Raw genomic sequence first — 22,154 nt, forward strand, 5'->3', positions numbered from 1 at the left:
TGCGCCATTTTTGTCGCAGTGCGATGCAACGTTACGCATGCACCGCGCTGTGCGCGCACAAGGTTTTGCGTGCGGGACTTTCTGCGCAAGTGCTATTTATCATGCCTAAACTACAGTGGGTTGCAAAAGTATTCGGCCCCCTTGAAGTTTTCCACATTTTGTCACATTAATTGCCACAAACATGCATCAATTTTATTGGAATTCCACGTGAAAGACCAATACAAAGTGGAGTACATGTGAGAAGTGGATCGAAAATCATACATCATTCCAAACATTTTTTACAAATAATTAACTGCAAAGTAGGGTGTGCGGAATTATTCGGCCCCCTGAGTCAATACTTTGTAGAACCACCTTTTGCTGCAATTACAGCTAGCAGTCTTTTAGGGTACGTCTCTACCAGCTTTGCACATCTAGAGACTGAAATCCATGCCCATTCTTCTTTGCAAAACAGCTCCAGCTCAGTCAGATTAGATCGACTGCATTTGTGAACAGCATTTTTTTAGATCTTGCCACAGATTCTCGATTGGATTTAGATCTAGACTTTGACTGGGCCATTCTAACACATAGATATGTTTTGTTTTAAGCCTTTCCATTGTTGCCCTGGCTTTATGTTTAAGATCATTGTCCTGCTGGAAGGTGAACCTCCGCCCCAGTCTCAAGTCTTTTGCAGTCTCCAAGAGGTTTTCTTCCAAGTTTGCCCTGTATTTGGCTCCATCCATCTTCCCATCAACTCTGACCAGCTTCCTTGTCCCTGCTGAAGAGATGCATGATACTGCCACCACCATATTTGACAGTGGGGATGGTGTGTTCAGAGTGATGTGCAGTGTTAGTTTTCTGCCACACATAGCGTTTTGCATTTTGGCCAAAAAGTTCTATTTTGGTCTCATCTGACCAGAGCACCTTCTTCCACATGTTTGCTGTGTCCCCCACATGACTTGTGGCAAACTGCAAACGGGACTTCTTATGCTTTCTGTTAACAATGCCTTTCTTCTTGCCACTCTTCCATAAAGGCCAACTTTGTACAGTGCATGACTAATAGTTGTCCTATGGACAGAGTCTCCCACCTGAGCTGTAGATCTCTGCAGCTCGTCCAGAGTCACCATGGGCCTCTTGACTGCATTTCTGACCAGCGCTCTCCTTGTTCAGCCTGTGATTTTAGGTGGATGGCCTTGTCTTGGTAGGTTTACAGTTGTGCCATACTCCTTCCATTTCTGAATGATCGCTTGATCAATGCTCCGTAGGATGTTCAGGGCTTTGGAAATCTTTTTTTAGCCTAAGCTTGCTTTAAATTTCTCAATAACTTTATCCCTGAACTGTCTTGTGTGTTCTTTGGACTTCACGGTGTTGCTGCTCCCAATATTCTCTTAGACAACCTCTGAGGCCCTCACAGAGCAGCTGTATTTGTACTGACATTAGATTACACACAGGTGCACTCTATTTAGTCATTAGCACTCATCAGGCAATGTCTATAGGCAACTGACTGCACTTAGATCAAAGAGGGGCCGAATAATTATGCACACACCACTTTGCAGTTATTTATTTGTAAAAAATGTTTGGAATCTGAACATAATTATTTGAAGGTTGACTTTTTTTGTTTTAAAAACACTTTTCTTTTATTGGTCGGATGAAATATGCTAATTTTTTGAGATAGGAATTTTGAGTTTTCATGAGCTGTATGCCAAAATCATCAATATTAAAACAATAAAGGCTTGAACTAGTTTGTAGTGTAATGAATCTAAAATATATGAAAGTCTAATGTTTATCAGTACATTACAGAAAATAATGAACTTTATCACAATATGCTCACAATATGCTAATTTTTTGAGAAGATCCTGTATAGTTTTTGTAATTTAATATTTACAGACGGAAGGTCCGTGATGGGTTGAATATTTGGTTATTTTGATATTTTCTAATAAATATTTTGGCATATAAACATGATCACTTTTTTCTGTTTATATGTTGTGTTTTCATGGACAGTGCGCACCCAATAGCCCATCTTATTCTTTGATGTGTTTACTTAGTATTGAATCTATATGAAATGTTGCAGTGCCGCATGCTAGTGTATGTAAATTAAAATATTGGCAAACTAATGTCACTAATACAAACAACTAAGCAATTCCAGTGGATTTTTTGTCAGCATCTGCTTAGTGGAATGGGTACTTTAACAAACTTTTCAACCCAGCTAACCCCCACACTGCACATTCATTGGTTAAAGCCCATTCACATTGCAAATGAACGTACCTTTATTATGTGTGTGTGTGTGTGTGTGTGTGTGTGTGTGTGTGTGTGTGTGTGTGTGTGTCTGTGAAATTAGGAGCGAGATAGTATTGATAGTTAAGATATCAGTAATATTTCCACTCCTAACCCAAATCACCCTCTCCACACCTATCATTATGGTACCTCCCTGCAACCTCTTCGCCTAACACTAACCCTCCAGGCTTAGTTATACTATAGCTAAAACCTGTTTCTACCCCCTTACACTAAAGTCTCCTCCCTGCAGCTATCCGTAGCTCAACTCATCATTGATCTGTGTGCCTGTTCCTGCTGCTATCCAGGTTCTGTTTTTCTGTAGCCAAACTTATTACCAAACCGTGCACCCAGCTATATCATAGCCCAGCTCCTGCGCCCTAACTAAGTAACTGGAGCCCCATATCTATGAAAGTGCAAAGCAGCAGCAAAACCACATGACTTGTGCAAATGGCGCCATTTTTGTTAGCACTGATATACATGCTAGTAGAAAGAATGAATGTTTCTTATTTTATTTATGATAGTGAGTGTAGTTCACTTTACTGATTTGTATGCATCACCAGAAAAGGAGGAGCCGCAGCTTTCGTACAATTCCCAAATGAGCTCCATATTGACCGTGCTAATAAAAATCCTACATATAGCCAATGATGGCAGTAGTGAACATTTGATGGGAACCTCATTCCCTTTCCCTGTAAAAACAGAATGATAAGCTGTCAAAAGAGATTTTTCAGAATATAAAAATGTCCTCCTTGGGTCTTCACAATCACTTCGAATGATCAGAAGCACAAGGTACCAAACCTCTATATAAGCCAAATGTTGGAGGTAATGTACTATCAGGAACATATACCAGACCATGTGTTGAGAGCCCAAGGAAAGACTGCTACATCTTGTTGGTAGTCCACAAATATTTTTATTTTCAGTAAAAGATGGACTGTTGTTTTCTGCCCTGTCTTCCATTGTGTTTTATTCCTCTCAAAACACTGCATATTTCATGCAGCATTCCCTTGTGATTCTCATGTGCAAACACAATGCTCTATGTCTTGTAGTACAAAGTCTTGGTTTCTAGTGAAACAACAACATCCTACAGCTATAACCCCACAGCATCAATACTTAATGGAGTTACTGTGCCATGCCAGGTCCTGTGAGTAATAGAGAAGGAAGGGCATTATAGAAATTCGTCTGGAAAAACGTTCTGAAGTCTGTTACAATCTAAACACACAGCACTGCAATATAAAGCTAGTTATAGAAGGCTATGTATATTTTTTGTTAGAAAAGTGGGTAATTTAACAAAACAAACTAAAATATGGTATATTTCATTAATTTGTTCAGCCTTTGGATTTTTATTGTTTTCACCAATCATCACACTGAGATTCAATACTAAAATCCTATAGTTGCCAATGGAGAATTATCTGTGGATAAATCTTCTAATGGATCATCTGTTAGGTGTCAGAAATGAGGTGCCTCCTCCTTTTGGGGAGATTTCCTCCAGTTACCTGAGCTGAGAAATGTGTTTTGTACCTTATTAGCTGAGCGAAATACATTTTTAAAAAGGAAAAAAAAGAAATGTAAAAATGATACAATTTAACTGGGTAATTGTTCCATAATGCTAGTCTCTTTCTTCTGTAATTATGAGAACACAAAAAAACTGATTGCTGTGCCTGTTCAGTTGGGCCACACAATTAAGTCAATGCATATATTCTTTAATATGCTGCTCTTTAGTTCAAACTGTTACAGTTGGGGGCTCAGTCCTAGTATAGCTTAGTTCTGATTATTGTCTACAGTGCAAGTTCATAGGCAATAGTTGGTGCTCATTTATGCAGTAAAATGTTATAGCTACAAATAAGGGATTTATTATATTGTTATAAAAATGGGGTAAAGGGAGGCTAGTTTTCACAATAATTGTTAGGTTTAGGTGTTAGGAAGGACTGTGTGTTGGGGGTAGGTGGTTTAGGCATCCATAGGTTGTTTACATTGCGGGAAGTTTAGGGTTCGAAACCATGAAGGCTTTGGGTTATGCATCAGGAAGGATTTAAAGTACCTCTGTCACGAAAATCTTAAAATGTAAAATACATGCAAACATATACAATTAAGAAGTACATTCCTTCCAGAGTAAAATGATCCATAAATTACTTTTCTCCTATGTTGCTGTCACTTATAGTAAGTAGTAGAAATCTGACATTACCAACAGATTTTGGACTAGCCCATCTTCTCATGGGGGTTTTCAGGTTTTTTTTATTTTTAAAAGTACTTAGTGAATGGCAGTTGCTCCGTCCAACTGCCAAAAAAGTGTGCAGTGAGCACGGAGGCTAGCCAGCATCTCTGTATAATTTTTTTTCAGGGAATGTCTTTATAAAGAATAAAGGCCATGCTGACTTCCTGGCTCTTTCCCTGGTCCCGGACCCGGCTATGGATACAGGACGACTTCGGCCTGACGTAGTCCGGTCTACTTCCCGATTACGCGGATTGTGCCATAACACCAGCTGGCTACACGTCATCACGCCATCCGATGTGAGAGTCCTGCGCATGCGTGGTTCAATTGTAGAGAGTGTAAATTCTGTTTTATCACCTGCTCAGGGTCCCTTTAAAGGTACCACTTTTATCATTTATTTTTTAGAGACTTAACATATACATTCCTGAAATGGAAGTGAAACATTTACAAGGATGTTCATACAACTGTGTGTACTATGTACTGCATATTTTACAGCACTATGGAAGATGCTGGTGCTATAGAAATCAGTAACATTAAGAGCTCCCTAGTGGGAACTCTTATGGTTGTTAATTTTCAAAGAGGTTCTAACCTTTTCCAAGTTTATGTGCAGTTAAAAAGAAAACTAAAGGTTCAGCCTTAGTGGCTCATTTACTCTGTGTTCAGCTCAATCACTCAGTCAGGTTTGGGGATTTTGTTAATATGTTGGAAGTGAGAGGAATTTGAAAGATTGTATCTTTATTCCTTATCGAAAATCTGGCTTTGTGACAAACAGAGTGACCTTTTGGCTTTGGTAGGTTTGGTCACCGCCCCGGAACATGTTTGTAGCCAGTGGAATCAGAACCGCTGCATACCTGCATGTTTAGTTACTCAGAAGGAATTATGAGCAGAGAAAGACTTCAGGCATCCAAGTAGCATTTATTAAAAAGATGTCGGCAATGATACCTTCTCCATTCATTGCTCTTCAAGTTTCTTTCAGCCTGAGTGTTGGAAATGAACTTGGGGTTACTGGCAAGCTTTGCATATATCAACCACTAAGGCCAGGTTTACAGTGGGGAATGAGAAAGAGTTGACGTATGTTAACCGCACATTGATTTGCATACAGTGAAGCATACAGTCAGTAAGAAGTATACATCACTGTCACTGTTAACGCACCCATTTTGCGGCAACGCACTACATGCAGTGCATTGCAATGCCTGGCACCATTATACTGCAACCGTGGAACTGTGAAAGTCGTGCGGGTGGTGCATTGCGGCAAACCACTGTAAAATGCGCCTGTTGCACCGCAACGCACCACTTTGAACATGGCCTAAAACTGTAAAGTAAATTATTAAGCAACATGAAATGTAAAATGTATTACACTGTATATTATTCAGATCTCCCAGAATCTCTTCTAATTTATTTTAATCAAGATGGCGTATGGAGAATACTCAGAGCAATAAGACAATATAAAACTTTTGCCCTCGTAAAAGCGGGTGAGTTTCAGGAGAGCTAAGAAGGCCAGTAAGCAGCTAGGTAGGGTCATTCATATTTAAGTGCCTTAAACTTTACCTACAGTTGGGAAATATAGTTTTATGTTTGTTTTATGCTGTTTTTATCAGATTAGATAAATCTGCCACACTTTCTGCAGTCCACTGCGTTCCTTTCTGACCTAAGGTGCACTGTTTATATAAGCAGTTTTAGTATTGCTCTTCTTTGCTTTTGTTTTTTTTAACATACTAGAATAGGATCTGTCAGGTTAACAAATATATGGATTACTTTTCAAAGTAAACTCCAGTTTCATTTAAACTAATACAATATATAATTGTTATTCAAATCTTTATTTAGCTGGTATTATGAAAATGACCTTTCCATTTCAGTCAGCAGCCAGACATGATTGCCAATTTCTACAGACAGATTAAGCCAGTATTGAATTTGTAGGCATGATTCTTACGAAACCATATCCGCTTCTCATGCAGCACACGTCATACCTTAGCCAAACCTGTACATAGAGCTTTAGGTTAAAATGCAAGCTTACTACTGCATGGCATCCCCGGCAGTGTCCTTAGCTCTGCTGTAGTGTTTCCTGAAAGCTTCAAGTATGGATGTGTCATAAAGTTTGCTATAATGCTTGCAATATACAGTATATACACTTACTAGAAAATGTATGCTGAATTCTGAATAGAGTCTACTTTTGCCCTCAAGAGAGACTGAATTTTTTAATGTGGCATGGGTTCCACAATAAGGAAACATTTCTTTCAAAGTACTCTTGACATGATTTCTCATGATGATCTCTCAAATTTTTCAGATTTCTACAAATCTGGCATTCTATTACATTCAAAACCACCACCAACCTGGACTTTTAGCACTAGACAGATTTAGATATGTGTTTTATCTTGACGAAAAATTCTGACCTTTCCATTTATGTGACTAAGTGACAAAGAAGATCAGGCTACATTTTTGCAACTGCTCACTGGAGCCTTATATTTTTCATATATGTAGAAAAGAGAAACCGAGAGCCCAATATAGTGTAGTATGTATTGACAGTATTAGGGAATGTGAGAAAGAGTACAAGTTTATACTCACAAACCAGGGTTACCTCCAGGCAACCACTGTATAGGCAAGTGAGGAGATTGCCCTGTCCTCACTAAGGATTAAGAAGTTGCTCTCTGTAGATAGGAAAAGAAGGGGTATCCCCTCCACCAAGGGCAGATAATAATTGTTACGTAGGGAAGAACAGAGGCGCCAACAGGATGAAATCAAATTGGTAAAACGTTTAAAAGTGCTTTGGAGGCAGTGGTGGACTTACCTTCTGTAAGCAGACACTAGAAACTGTCTATTCAATTAAATAACATTTATTGGTATACTCCAAATGGATTGCCTACCCACTGCAATCTGGATTTCGGCCTGCCCACTCAACCGAAACGGCTCTCACCAAAGTGGTCAATGACCTTGTCTTAGCTAAAGCTGAAGGTAAACACTCCATTCTCCTCCTCCTTGACCTTTCAGCAGCTTTTGATACAGTAGATCATCCCCTACTCCTCCAGTCCCTCCAATCCATGGGCATTCACGATCTCGCCCTGACCTGGCTTTCATCCTACCTCTCCAACCGCTCCTTCACGACCTCCTTCAATGAGTCCTCGTCCACCCCCAACCACCTCTCAGTGGGAGTCCCCCGAGGCTCGGTCCTTGGCCCCCTACAGTTCCTCCATTGGCAAGGTTATCTCCTCCATGGGTTTTAACTATCATCTGTATGCAGATGACACCCAAATCTACCTCCACACCCCTGACATATCCACCACTACCATGGACAAGGTCTCCTCCTGCCTATCTGCCATCTCCTCCTGGATGTCCGCTAGGTTCCTGAAACTAAATCTAGACAAAACTGAATTTTTCCCACCCCGGTCATCCATGGACCTCCCAGATGTGCAGGTCACTGTTAACCACACTACCATTCGCCCTACCTCTCAAGCACCCTGGACTCCGCACTCTCCTTCACTCCCCACATCCAAAACCTCACAAAATCCTGCAACTTCCACCTTCGTAACATCTGTAAGATTCGCCCTTTCCTGACCTCTGCCACCACCAAACTCCTCATCCATGCCCTCATAATTTCCCGCCTCGACTACTGCAATGCCCTTCTGTCTGGTCTCCCTATGACTCGAATAGCCCCACTGCAGTCCATCATGAATGCAGCAGCCAGAATTATCCACTCCTCCCATCGCTCCACCAGGGCGGCTCCCCTCCGTGAATCCCTCCACTGGCTTCCTATCCAGTCCAGAATCAGATTCAAGATATTGTGTCTGACCTACAAATCCGCCCACAAAACCTGTCCAACCTACATTTCTGATCTTACTCAGAGATACACACCAAGCTGCTCACTCCGCTTCTCCAATGAACTTCGCCTGACCGTCCCCCGCATCACCCAGTCCCATGCACGCCTCCAAGACTTCTCAAGAGCCGCTCCAACACTATGGAACTCCCTACTTCCACCCATTAGGGCAGCCCCCTCCTTCAACACCTTCAAGAAGGCCCTCAAAACTCACCTTTTCACTCTGGCCTACAATCCCTCACAATTGCTCTAAACCCAAAGCTGAACTCTGGTCCCCTACCTCTTGTGTCCCTACCTCTCCCTCGAGATTGTAAGCCTTTGGGTAGGGTCCTCCTCCTTTTGTGTCCTACCTGATCTTGCACCTCCATTACTGTGCACCCATGCTATGCATTTGAGTGAACCTAACTTGCCTAATCTCCATGCTCCCCTCCAGTGACTGACTAAGCATTACCTTGTACTCACACTGTGCTGTGTGATCTGGTTTTCTTGTATTCCTGTATTGTCATATTGCTGTTTGTCACCCCTATATTTTGTCTGTAACCTAAATTAATGTCCAGCGCTGCGTAATATGTTGGTGCTTTATAAATACAATAAATAAATAAATAGGCAGCTAAGCAGGGAAATGGAAGAGGAGGAATATATTATAGATAAAAAGAACCCCCCAGCATGCAACTGAATGACAATGGCTATTAAAGGGCCAGTGCTCCTAAGGTATGTGATAACTCCAAACCATAACAGTAGAAAGAGTTTTGAAATTTTTGAATGCAGGATTAGCATCTTTATCACTTAATTCACTCAGACCAGTTGCTGTTGAAATTTGATTTTTATGGTGACAATCCCGCCTTAAGGGGATTTGTTGGACATAGGTTATCAATGTGGAAGGGGGGTGAGGGTGAAATCACTGATAAAGACACTATTGAAAACGTGAAACTGCAGTGTGTCAGTAATTACATTTTACTGATCGAATCTGATCAGACAGGGATCGTATGGCTGTCTTTACTGCAAACAGATTGTGAATCGATTTCAGCATTAAACCGATCACAATATGTGGAGCTGCCTCCGCCGCCTACCCGCCAGCTATTCATTACCTGATCTGGCCGGCGCGAGTCCCCCGGTCTCAGCTGTCTTCTTCTCCGCGCTGGTCTCCGGTCCAGCTGGCTTGCTTTTTCTCTGAACTTACTGTCCAGGGGAAGTTTAAACAGTAGAGGGCGCTCTACTGTTTAAACCTGCTGCCGGGACAGGAAGTTCAGTGAAGCTGCAGCCCGGAGCGGAGAAGAAGACATTGGAGACCGGGGGAGTCGCGCCGGCCGGAACAGGCAATGTATCTCCACTGTATTGCGTCGGTCATCGGGCATTCGAACACCGCTATCGACGCACTCCCGACCCGCCGGCGATCGAGTAAAATCTTCCACACGGACGGATCAACGGGAACTATTTATTTCGGATGGAAATCGATTGTTCTGTCAGCATTTGCGCGATGATTTCATAGCAGATTCGTGATCGAATTTGCTGTATATTGGCGGGAAAATCGTTAGGTGTATGGGCCCCTTTATTCTTAGGGTCTCATACCAAATTTAACAACTGCTAGAGTCACAAGAAGTGCCAGTGGCAGTCCTGTCTGCATACCGGCTGGTAGCAGTACTGCAGTAAAGCAATACCTAAAGTGACAATCCTAACAGTATTGGCTATACAGCTTTTATTGGATGAAATCTAGGAGTTGCTTTGATGAAACAAGCTGAAAATATGACACATTAATCATTAATTGGCACACAACTGCATGGTCTTAAACTTTGTGTAAATATTTGTTTCTGAGATTTTTTTAACATAATCTTCTTGCTTGATTTTATGCCTATGCTGTCTGACAAACAACTGACTCCTATAAATTAGGAGTGCGTTTGTGGTGCTTCTTCTAAACAGAGAGTGTCTGGAATTTGCTTTAGCCCCATTTATACTTTGTTTAATGAAATTTACAAGCAAACGGCGGAGGTATGATGAGATGGGGAAAGACTATGTAATGATAAATAATAGTAAGTCATACTCAGGTATAATGTAATCGTTCATTACTCCCATGTTTGCTTTTATTAATGGTTTCTGGTTTCTTTATTAATGGTTTCTTCTCTTTTTAGTACACTACTGCTTGTTAATGTGTAGATTATTATAGTTTATTGGATTAATTCCCATTTGTGTTTTTGGAAAAATTATTATGATTACACAGACCAAAAACAATTGATGGGTTCTAATTTCCGTGTGCCATTCTTAATAAACACTATAATTTAAGAAGCAAGATTAGGAACATTGGTTACTTAAGTCTGTGCCAAGGCAAACAATTACTCCATGAAAAACAGTCAAGCAATGGAGATTGCATTAACAGGAAGTGATTGCAAATTTCATCTTGAAACATACTTTCACAAAACTTGGTAGTAATCATGAGAAAATATCAAAGTAGTAGACTGAACTAGACACAATGAGGATCCCTCAAGGAGATCTTGCTGCTGTTGGGGACATGTTTTTAAATCTGCAGTGATTACCAATATTCCTCTGTAAAACTGACTGCTCAAAATATAAAAATACACATCATAACTTGCAAAAACAGATTCTGAAATGCATTGCTGTGTTCATACAACCATGTAAAACGCATGTAAACATTCAGGCTACATTCACAGTGTGACATTGTAGAGCTATATAAAGTCTATAGCTGCGTTATAATGCAGCTTATCGCACTGCAATGCTAATCCTGTGGGACATTAACAGTAGGACGTTAGCGTCACATTGTAACGTTTAGCATTATGGTAACGCACTGCTTGCAGTGCGCTACCTCTAAACGCACACATTACCAGGTATAGGAAAGCATAGTTTTCATTGCCTGTATGCTTTACTGTACCTACTGTATGCAACAGTAATGTAGCGTTAATGTACGTGACTTAATTTTTTAACATGATTTTAACATCACATTACAGCACAACGTCCCACTGTGAATAAGTCCTCATGCATTTTTTACATCCACTTGTCATGAATTCTAGTGTGCGTATAAGGCCTAAAACGAAATACAGCCTAAATATGTTCTCCCGTATTTGTACTACTTGGTAGTGGATAGGGGTTCACAGTAAAATGAAAATGATTCCACGTTGTATGCAGATTGAGGTAGTGTGAAAGGGGTTTAATCGCGTCTTGCAAGGTGGAATTTAATTGGTCAATTTTCAAGCTGCAAGAATTGCATACAGAGTTTGCATCATCTCAAAATTTCGTCACCAGTGCAGAGACCTAAAGGACAACTGAAGTGAGAGGGAAATAAAGGCTGGAATATTTATTTCCTTTTATGCAATACCAGTTGCCTGCCTGTCCTGCTGATCCTCTGCCGCTATTAATTTTAGCCATAGACCCTGAATAACTATGCAACAGATCAGGTGTTTCTGACGTTATTGTCAGATCTGTCAAGATTAGCTGCATGCTTGTTTCTGGTGTTATTCAGACACTAGTCTAGCTAAAATAGATCAGCAGGGCTGCCAGGCAACTGGCATTGTTTAAAAGGAATAAATATGGCAGCCTCCATATTCTTCTCACTTAAGTTGCCCTTTAACCACTTGCCGACCGCACGCTTATACCGTGCGTCGGCAAAGTGGCAGCTGCAGGACCAGCGACGCAGTACTGCGTCGCCAGCTGCAGGCTGATTAATCAGGAAGCAGCCGCTCGCGCGAGCGGCTGCTTCCTGTCAAATCACGGCGGGGGGCTCCGTGAATAGCCTGCGGGCCGCCGATGGCGGCTCGCAGGCTAAATGTAAACATAAGCGGAAATAATCCGCTTTGTTTACATTTGTACGGCGCTGCTGCGCAGCAGCGCCGTAAGGCAGATCGGCGATCCCCGGCCAATCAGCGGCCGGGGATCGCCGCCATGTGACAGGGGACGTCCTGTCACTGGCTGCACAGGACGGATAGCGTCCTGTGCAGCCCCGATCTCCGGGGGGGGGAGCAGGTAGGAGAGCGAGGGGGGAATTTCGCCGCGGAGGGGGGCTTTGAGGTGCCCCCCCGCCAGCCACACGCAGGCAGAAGAGATCAGACCCCCCCTGCACATCATCCCCATAGGGGGGAAAAAGGGGGGCAATCTGATCTCTCTGCCTGCACCCTGATCTGTGCTGGGGGCTGTAGAGCCCACCCAGCACAGATCACTAAAAACAGCACTGGTCCTTAAGGGGGGGTAAAGGGTGGGTCATCAAGTGGTTAAGTCACAAGAGGCAGGGTACAAGATCTGCATTGCTGAAACCCCGTACTGAACTTCCCCAGGAATCAGTCATCCTGGAGGCATAAAAGTAAGGCTCTAACTAATGCAAATGTCTTTAATAAAACATCTGCATGTATAAAAGAGTAATAAAGTGGAGAACGTATCATATCTTTGCCTGTGTAGTTGTTCAAAAGCATTGTTATATATAGTTTATTTGCAGATAAGGCACTTACAAACAACATTTAATATATCATCTATGCTTGCTTATATGTAATTCAATCTAATATATATATATATATATATATATGTATGTATTAGTAAGGATTACTAGATTACTTATTTGACATTACAGACAAGGCCCTAGCTCATGCTGACAAATGCCCTAATTATGTATTTTTCTCTTCTGCAGTATTTTGGAAGCCTGTTGGTAATTTTCTGCATTGAGTTAGCATGTGGAGTCTGGACATATGAACAGGAAATCACGGTAATAAAAATATTCTGGTTCACATAATCCAATATGTATAAAATCTCTAGTGATGCCTGCCTTATAAGGCCAAACTGTACAATATAAAGCAATTAAGGTAGTAGGTATCATCTGTTCTTGTAGCTATTTTAATGCATGGCTCCCCTCATTAGTAATACTAACTATCATGCACTCAAATTATAATAAAATTGCAAGCATCAAAGACTCTTCTAGCTAATAAATTCTTCATGATGATGTTTCTGTTGGTGTAGCGTGAGGAAGAGACAGAGATTCTTTGCTTCTCCAGGGCACACTTAAGGCTGATGTGATGGCTTCTGTGTGCTCTGTAAAACACCATGGAATTTATTGGTGTTGTAAAAATATAGGAAATAAATAAAAATCCATCCATTCGACACTTCTAGTAGATGTCATTGCCCGAGAGGTGAATGCTGTGGGATCCCACTGATTGTTGAGTGTGACTGTGTACTTCCTTTTCTTGACTTTTCAGACACTGAATACCCTGTGCAATAGATGTAGTCGGTTTCACTGCTCTTTGATGTACTGCTGGATAAGTCTCACGAGAGACATCTGTTGCCTGAAGCCCGCAAGCTAATCAGGCTGTAGCTCACATTGCTTTGGAGCTCACACCAAGGCTTTATTTACTTTGCAGAAACTAGACGCACTTATGCAGTATTACATTTTTCATTAAAGGATTTTAAGAACTCCAATCCGTTTGAGAATTTCATCCCATGGTAATCACCTTTTTCCTTATGCCTTAGCTTTCCTAAAACTCAGGCAGCATTACATGATTCATGATTACGTTCAGCCTGGGCCCTGACTTTCACCTGCAGCCCACCTGGCTTTTTTTTTGTATCCACATGATTGATACAGAAGCATATCCATAAAAATGGTTTGCTTGCCATTGGCCCACTTCTGGTGGGTGAGGTGGAGGATGTTTAGACTCCATGAGAAATTATATTTGGAACAGGAAAATGGTGAAGAAGAAAATATTTGTAGGGAGTCCAATCATTCATTTAAAATGGGAAACTCAAATTTAATCTATTAAATTGCTGGGATGCAATGATGTGCCAGCCTGTTAATTGTACAGAGCCATAATAATCCAACCTGCATACAAACTGTTTCAGACTGGTTGGTCCTCATCAGTGCATGGCATGGATTAATGTGGCTCTCTGGGGTCGGACTTGAAACATCCAGAGTTACCGATTGTTACCGATTGAATAGTAAGAGGGCTTTTTGGTTCTTTTTAGCCCCTTACGCACTCTTTGGAGTTCCTGTTCACCATGAGCTTGCTGAGCAATCTGTAATCCTTTTGCTGATTCACTGACTGCAGGCACACTCTGGCACCACCTGGTGGCAAGAGCACCCCACTACATCATGAACATATACCTTACTGGTTTATAATTGCTACTTGATTTGGATGACTGAAGGGAGAAAAATGTGGAGGCTGCCATATTTATTTCCTTTTAAAGAGAATCTGTATTGTTAAAATCGCTCAAAAGTAAACATACCAGTGCGTTAGGGGACATCTCCTATTACCCTCTGTCACAATTTCGCTGCTCCTCGCCGCATTAAAAGTGGTTAAAAACAGTTTTAAAAAGTTTGTTTGTAAACAAACAAAATGGCCACCAAAACATGAAGTTGATGTACAGTATGTCCACACATAGAAAATACATCCATACATAAGCAGGCTGTATACAGCATTCCTTTTGAATCTCAAGAGATCATTTGTGTGTTTCTTTCCCCCATGCACTGAAGTTTCAGGCTGCTCTTTTCTTCTTGCAAACAGCTTTGCCCTTGTTTGTAATTCCTCAGTATGTGAAAGCCCAGCCAGCTCAGAGGACGATTTATCCAGCTGATTAGAGCAGCTTCTCTCTTCTCTCTTATCTAAATAACACACAGGCACTCAGGCAGTGTGCATAGAGGGGCCAGAAAGGGTGAGTTCATAGCAGAACCACAACACTGAAGAACTTGGCAGCCTTCCAGACACAGGCCGACAAGTCTGACAGGGGAAAGATACATTGATTTATTACAGAGACTGTCATAGTAGAAAGTGCTGCAGTTAGCCAGAACACATTAGAATAGCTTTTGGAACATGTAGGATGATAAAAAACAGGATGCAATTTTTGTTACGGAGTCTCTTTAAACAATACCAATTGCCTGAAGCTAATCTTGTCGGATCTGTCAATGTCAGAAACAGCTGATCTGCATGCTTGTTCAGGGTCTAGGGCTAAAAGTATTAGAGACAGATGATCAGAAGGACTGCCAGACATCTGGTATCCCTTAAAAGAAATAAATATGGCAGCCTCCATATCCCGCTCACTTCAGTTGTCCTTTAAGCCAGCTTGAGAATATGCAAACCTGACCTGAGCTTCTTAAACATTGTCTGCAACTGGATTATTATTATATTGGACCATAATGAGGGTAACTGAAAGGTCAGTGAATTAATGTATGTGTGATTGTCCTGTGCACTCAACTTCAGCATGAGCTTTTTATTTTATAATACACTCTGGGCAGCCAGGATTACCCCATGGGCGTCAGCTGCTGCATGATCACTATTTTATTGTTAAGTAGCCCTCAACTATCCTATAAGGTTTAACTACTTTACCCCCAGCGGTACGAATTTCTCCGTCCCTTTTTCCACCCTGTTAACACCAAGGGACGAAGAAATCCGTACCTGACGCCGCTCCCGCCGCTGTCCGCACTCCCACTCGCAAGTCCGCGCGCCCATGCGCTCGTGCACGCCGCCACCCGCTTGCCCGGAGATCAATGAACGGGAAAAACCTTTCCCGTTCGTTGATCTCTGCCCCCCGCAATGATCAGCTGCTTCTACGAGAAGCAGCGATCATTGTGAGAAAAAACAGTGTCCCAGCCTCCTAACCCTTCCTGCAAGCGTACTTCCTGTACGCTTGCAGGTCGCATAAACAAAAAGTTACTGTGGCCATCTTGTGGCCAAATAGTAAAACTACACCCTAAAGCATTTTTCATATACAAATACATTAGTTTTACACTAAAAATTAACTCATTACCTCCTACACTCCCCGATTTTTTCTTTTTTGTAATTAAAAAAAAAAATACAATAAAAAAAAATACATAATTACTTACCTTAGGGACTGAACTTTTTAAATATTTATGTCAAGAGGGTATAACACTGTTACTTTATAAACTATGGGCTTGTAATTAGGGATGGACGCAAAACAGAAAAAAATGCACCTTTAATTCCAAATAAAATATTGGCGCCAAACATTGTGATAGGGACATAATTTAAACGGTTTTATAACCGGGACAAAAGGGCAAATACATTTCATGGATTTTAATTACAGTAGCATGCATTATTTAAAAACTATAAAGGCCGAAAACTGAAAAATAATAATTTTTTTCCCACATTTTTTCCTATTTTCCCATTAAAACACATTTAGAATAAAATAATTCTTGGCATAATGTCCCACCTAAAGAAAGCCTAATTGGTGGTGAAAGAACAAGATATAGTTCATTTCATTGTGATAAGTAATGATAAAGTTATAGACGAATTAATGGTAGGAGCGCTGAAAGGTGAAAATTGCTCTGGTGCTCAAGGGGTAAATCCCCTCAGTTGCAGGGCCGAGGCAGAGGCGAGAGAGGCTCCAGCCTCAGGGCGCAGTGTAGGAGGGGGCGCACAACTCACTTAGCTTTCATTCTTCTATTGTGTTTGAAGCAGAGAGAAATAAGAAAAGGGGACAACTTGCAGTGACTGTAAGCAAGATAAATAGAGATAAAGGTGTTGGGAAGGAGGGGGGGTTGGGGGCCCTGGTGTGCCTCTTAGTATAATAGCAATCATTGTGTGATGGCTGGGGTGGGAGGGATGGAGGGGCACACTTTGGTGTCTCAGCCTTGGGTGCTGGAGGACCTTGTCCCAGCTCTGCTCAGTTGTGAAGTGGTTAATAGCTTTTGTCATGTTACAGAAATTATTATGAAGACATTTGGTACTCTGGTTTAATGATAGGTATAATGATGTTATTATAAGTATTGTTATAATAGGAGTCCTCAGACCTCTCCTTTTCTTTATCTACATGTGAGAGAACGCGGAAAAAAAACGCGTGTCCTGCTGAGGAGGCGGCTGATTCCGCGTCCAATGCGGCGGTTTGCACGCGGAAACGTGCGTCTGGTAACAGGGCAGAACGCGGAAAAGCCGCCGCATGTAACAGTAGGGCGGATGGTTCCGCATCCGGCGCGACGGTTTGCACGCGGCAGCGTGTGTCTGGTGTGGCTGAGTCTGTTAGTGCACACAGGCTTAGGAATACGCGCGCGCGCTGAGTGGCAGAGCTCTTATACGGGGCAAGGAGAGGTCAGCTGATCATGCCGATCAAGCTTACTATAGGTTGATCAATTAGGGGTGGTGCCGGAGAGCACTACTCCATATATAGTTACTGCTGGCCAGTCTCAGGTTGTCTGGCGTTGCGAACACTACGTGGAAGCACTCAGACCTTAGTCAGATCCAACAGTGTGTTTGAACCATGTTATACTTCAGACTAGTTCCAGGGTGTAGAGACCATGGACCTCACACCCAGACTAGGGAACTTGTGTTAACCATCTGTTATACTTCAGACTAGTTCCAGGGTGTAGAGACCATGGACCTCACACCCAGACTAGGGAACTTGCGTTATCTATCTGTTATCCATCAGACTAGTTCCAGGGGTGTAGAGACCAAGGACCTCACACCCAGACTAGGCATTGTTGATATCTGTTATGACTTATTGCTTTCCTGACTATCCCTTTGATCTCTGATTTGGTACCTCGCATATCTGATATTCCGTTGCCAGACCCTACTTGCCTTGGATACCGAATCAGCCTTCTGTCTTTGTACTTTATCTGTCCGTGTGTTGCCGACCAGGCGTGCCCGACCTCGAGAGCTATCTCTCCTCTTAAAGGACTTACGAGGCGAACTGGCCCCAAAAAGTTAAATACCTGTATGAAATATCAATGCACGGAGGGCGCCGTCCGCGCCCTCCGTGCCGTTCCGCTGGGTCCCCGCATCTCAATGTGCCCCCCCCGGCCGGTCCCGACCCCACAGTAGTGTTGTCCGGATCATGAACGATTCGGATCTTTGATCCGAATCTATTTTGTGAGTCGACTCATCCGGATCATAGTTAGTTAGTATAGCTGCCCCTGTATAGTTAGTATAGCTGCCCCTGTATAGTTAGTATAGCTGCCCCTGTATAGTTAGTATAGCTGCCCCTGTATAGCTGCCCCTGTATAGTTAGTATAGCTGCCCCTGTATAGCTGCCCCTGTATAGTTAGTATAGCTGCCCCTGTATAGTTAGTATAGCTGCCCCTGTATAGTTAGTATAGCTGCCCCTGTATAGTAAGTATAGCTGCCCCTGTATAGTTAGTATAGCTGCCCCAGTATAGTTAGTATAGCTGCCCCTGTATAGTTAGTATAGCTGCCTCTGTATAGTTAGTATAGCTGCCCCTGTATAGTAAGTATAGCTGCCCCTGTATAGTTAGTATAGCTGCCCCTGTATAGTTAGTATAGCTGCCCCTGTATAGTTAGTATAGCTGCCCCTGTATAGTTAGTATAGCTGCCCCTGTATAGCTGCCCTTGTATAGTTAGTATAGCTGCCCCTGTATAGTTAGTATAGCTGCCCCTGTATAGTTAGTATAGCTGCCCCTGTATAGTAAGTATAGCTGCCCCTGTATAGTTAGTATAGCTGCCCCTGTATAGTTAGTATAGCTGCCCCTGTATAGTAAGTATAGCTGCCCCTGTATAGTTAGTATAGCTGCCCCAGTATAGTTAGTATAGCTGCCCCTGTATAGCTGCCCCTGTATAGTTAGTATAGCTGCCCCTGTATAGTTAGTATAGCTGCCCCTGTATAGTTAGTATAGCTGCCCCTGTATAGTAAGTATAGCTGCCCCTGTATAGTTAGTATAGCTGCCCCTGTATAGTTAGTATAGCTGCCCCTGTATAGCTGCCCCTGTATAGTTAGTATAGCTGCCCCTGTATAGTTAGTATAGCTGCCCCTGTATAGTTAGTATAGCTGCCCCTGTATAGTTAGTATAGCTGCCCCTGTATAGCTGCCCCTGTATAGTTAGTATAGCTGCCCCTGTATAGTTAGTATAGCTGCCCCTGTATAGTAAGTATAGCTGCCCCTGTATAGTAAGTATAGCTGCCCCTGTATAGTTAGTATAGCTGCCCCTGTATAGTTAGTATAGCTGCCCCTGTATAGTTAGTATAGCTGCCCCTGTATAGTTAGTATAGCTGCCCCTGTATAGTTAGTATAGCTGCCCCTGTATAGTTAGTATAGCTGCCTCTGTATAGTTAGTATAGCTGCCCCTGTATAGTAGGTATAGCTGCCCCTGTATAGTAAGTATAGCTGCCCCTGTATAGTAAGTATAGCTGCCCCTGTATAGTTAGTATAGCTGCCCCTGTATAGTTAGTATAGCTGCCTCTGTATAGTTAGTATAGCTGCCCCTGTATAGTAAGTATAGCTGCCCCTGTATAGTAAGTATAGCTGCCCCTGTATAGTAAGTATAGCTGCCCCTGTATAGTTAGTATAGCTGCCCCTGTATAGTTAGTATAGCTGCCTCTGTATAGTTAGTATAGCTGCCCCTGTATAGTAAGTATAGCTGCCCCTGTATAGTTAGTATAGCTGCCCCTGTATAGTTAGTATAGCTAGTATAGCTGCCCCTCTATAGTTAGTATAGCTGCCCCAGTATAGCATTGAATGCCCCCCTCCCTCTGCGGCCGCCGCTCCTGTTACCTTATGAGCTGGCGGCCGCTTGCTCTTTTATAATCCCCAGTGGCCCCTCTCCTCCACGCTCGGCTCTATCGGCTATAACAGCAGCGAAACCCGCGGCTGCTAAGGAGGAAGTAAGCAGGAGAGCTACTTCCTGTGACGGCGATATACGCCGTTACTATGGTAACCACTCTCCTGTCTCCTTCCTCCTTAGAAGCTGTGGGTCTCGCTGCTGTTATAGCCGATAGAGCCGAGCGTGGAGGAGAGGGGCCACTGGGGATTAAAGAAGAGCAAGCGGCGGCTGCCGCGGAGGGAGGGGGGGGGGGCGAGCGGCCAGACCCGCCGCGGCCCAGCTGGAAACTGCCCACGGACCGGCAGTGGGCCGCGGCCCGGTGGTTGGGGACCCCTGCTTTAAGAGATAGTCTCTTAAAACGCGTGTCCTGCTGAGGAGGCGGCTGATTCCGCGTCCAATGCGGCGGTTTGCACGCGGAAACGTGCGTCTGGTAACAGGGCAGAACGCGGAAAAGCCGCCGCATGTAACAGTAGGGCGGATGGTTCCGCGTCCGGCGCGACGGTTTGCACGCGGCAGCGTGTGTCTGGTGTGGCTGAGTCTGTTAGTGCACACAGGCTTAGGAATACGCGCGCGCGCTGAGTGGCAGAGCTCTTATACGGGGCAAGGAGAGGTCAGCTGATCATGCCGATCAAGCTTACTATAGGTTGATCAATTAGGGGTGGTGCCGGAGAGCACTACTCCATATATAGTTACTGCTGGCCAGTCTCAGGTTGTCTGGCGTTGCGAACACTACGTGGAAGCACTCAGACCTTAGTCAGATCCAACAGTGTGTTTGAACCAGGAGGACCTGGGAATTCACACTGAGCCCGATTACTTGTACTGTTATTCTGTCTATGCTTAGATTAGTTCCAGGGTGTAGAGACCACGGACCTCACACCCAGACTAGGGCACTTGTGTTATCTATCTGTTATACTTCAGACTAGTTCCAGGGTGTAGAGACCACGGACCTCACACCCAGACTAGGGAACTTGTGTTATCTATCTGTTATACTTCAGACTAGTTCCAGGGTGTAGAGACCACGGACCTCACACCCAGACTAGGGAACTTGTGTTAACCATCTGTTATACTTCAGACTAGTTCCAGGGTGTAGAGACCACGGACCTCACACCCAGACTAGGGAACTTGCGTTATCTATCTGTTATCCATCAGACTAGTTCCAGGGGTGTAGAGACCAAGGACCTCACACCCAGACTAGGCATTGTTGATATCTGTTATGACTTATTGCTTTCCTGACTATCCCTTTGATCTCTGATTTGGTACCTCGCATATCTGATATTCCGTTGCCAGACCCTACTTGCCTTGGATACCGAATCAGCCTTCTGTCTTTGTACTTTATCTGTCCGTGTGTTGCCGACCAGGCGTGCCCGACCTCGAGAGCTATCTCTCCTCTTAAAGGACTTACGAGGCGAACTGGCCCCAAAAAGTTAAATACCTGTATGAAATATCAATGCACGGAGGGCGCCGTCCGCGCCCTCCGTGCCGTTCCGCTGGGTCCCCGCATCTCAATGTGCCCCCCCGGCTGGTCCCGACCCCACAGTAGTGTTGTCCGGATCATGAACGATTCGGATCTTTGATCCGAATCTATTTTGTGAGTCGACTCATCCGGATCATCAAAATGCCCCCTCTCTCAGCGGGCACCGGGGTCCTGGAAGCAGAGCGGAGATGGATCGCTCAGTTGGAGGGGAGCCAGCCTTGCAGGGACAGGTAGTTGGGAGAGGGGACAAGGGTGCCACTGCCAGATATGTGTAGAGCACACATACTGGCTATAACGTGCTGCTCATTATAGGCTGTCTGTTCCGTAGTTGTGCACAGTGAACACATTGGAAACTTTTGGCACAGCTTAGTAACGTTACAGGCAGCATGCTGGGCTAGGACAGGGCAGGCACTGTAATTGCAGTGCAATATGATCCTCCTGCACTGCTCTAAACAGCTGCACTTTACTTCTGGGAATGCTTTGGGGAATGGGAGTTGGGAGTATACAGATGAACATATAGGTGAAATATATGTAAAGCATTTGATTGCAGCATGTGGGTATTGTGTGCAAACAAACATTTCTGCTCTCTGCTCGTCCCTCCTCCCTTCTCTGTCCACTCCCTGACCTCTGTCCATCTTCTCCCCTTCTCGGTGTGTCCACCCCCCCTCCCCTTCTCCTGTCCTGCTTGCCATTTCACCCCCCGAATGCTTCCCTTGTAAAATGATCTGAGATTCGGATCAAAGATCCGGATCTTTTCAATGATCCGATTCGAATCATCCGGATCATTGAAAAGATCCGAACTTCGCATCTCTACCCCACAGCCTGGGTCGGGCTCTCCTTCCTCCAGTAAGATGGCCGCCGGAGCTGGCCACGGCTGTGCAGTCCACATATGCGCGAGTGCGGCTGCGCAGCTCTAGGGCCTTCCCCCCGATCC

The 22,154-nt window shown here is 43.6% G+C and overlaps 1 protein-coding gene across 6 annotated transcripts in view; it reads left to right on the top strand.

Moving 5' to 3' along the window:
* Positions 1 to 22,154, top strand: part of TSPAN12 (tetraspanin 12) — a 310,496-nt gene that overhangs the window by 211,467 nt on the left and 76,875 nt on the right. For 5 of the 6 annotated variants that reach the window (XM_068276411.1, XM_068276412.1, XM_068276410.1 and 2 more), the window contains one exon: positions 12,889 to 12,963. The exons of the other annotated variant lie outside the window; for it this stretch is intronic. In XM_068276411.1, coding sequence (XP_068132512.1) covers positions 12,889 to 12,963 — 75 coding nt within the window. The remainder of the gene's footprint in view (positions 1 to 12,888; positions 12,964 to 22,154) is intronic. 6 annotated transcript variants of the gene reach the window in all.

This window comes from Hyperolius riggenbachi, chromosome 3, assembly GCF_040937935.1.
Source record: "Hyperolius riggenbachi isolate aHypRig1 chromosome 3, aHypRig1.pri, whole genome shotgun sequence".
Lineage (NCBI taxonomy): Eukaryota > Metazoa > Chordata > Amphibia > Anura > Hyperoliidae > Hyperolius > Hyperolius riggenbachi.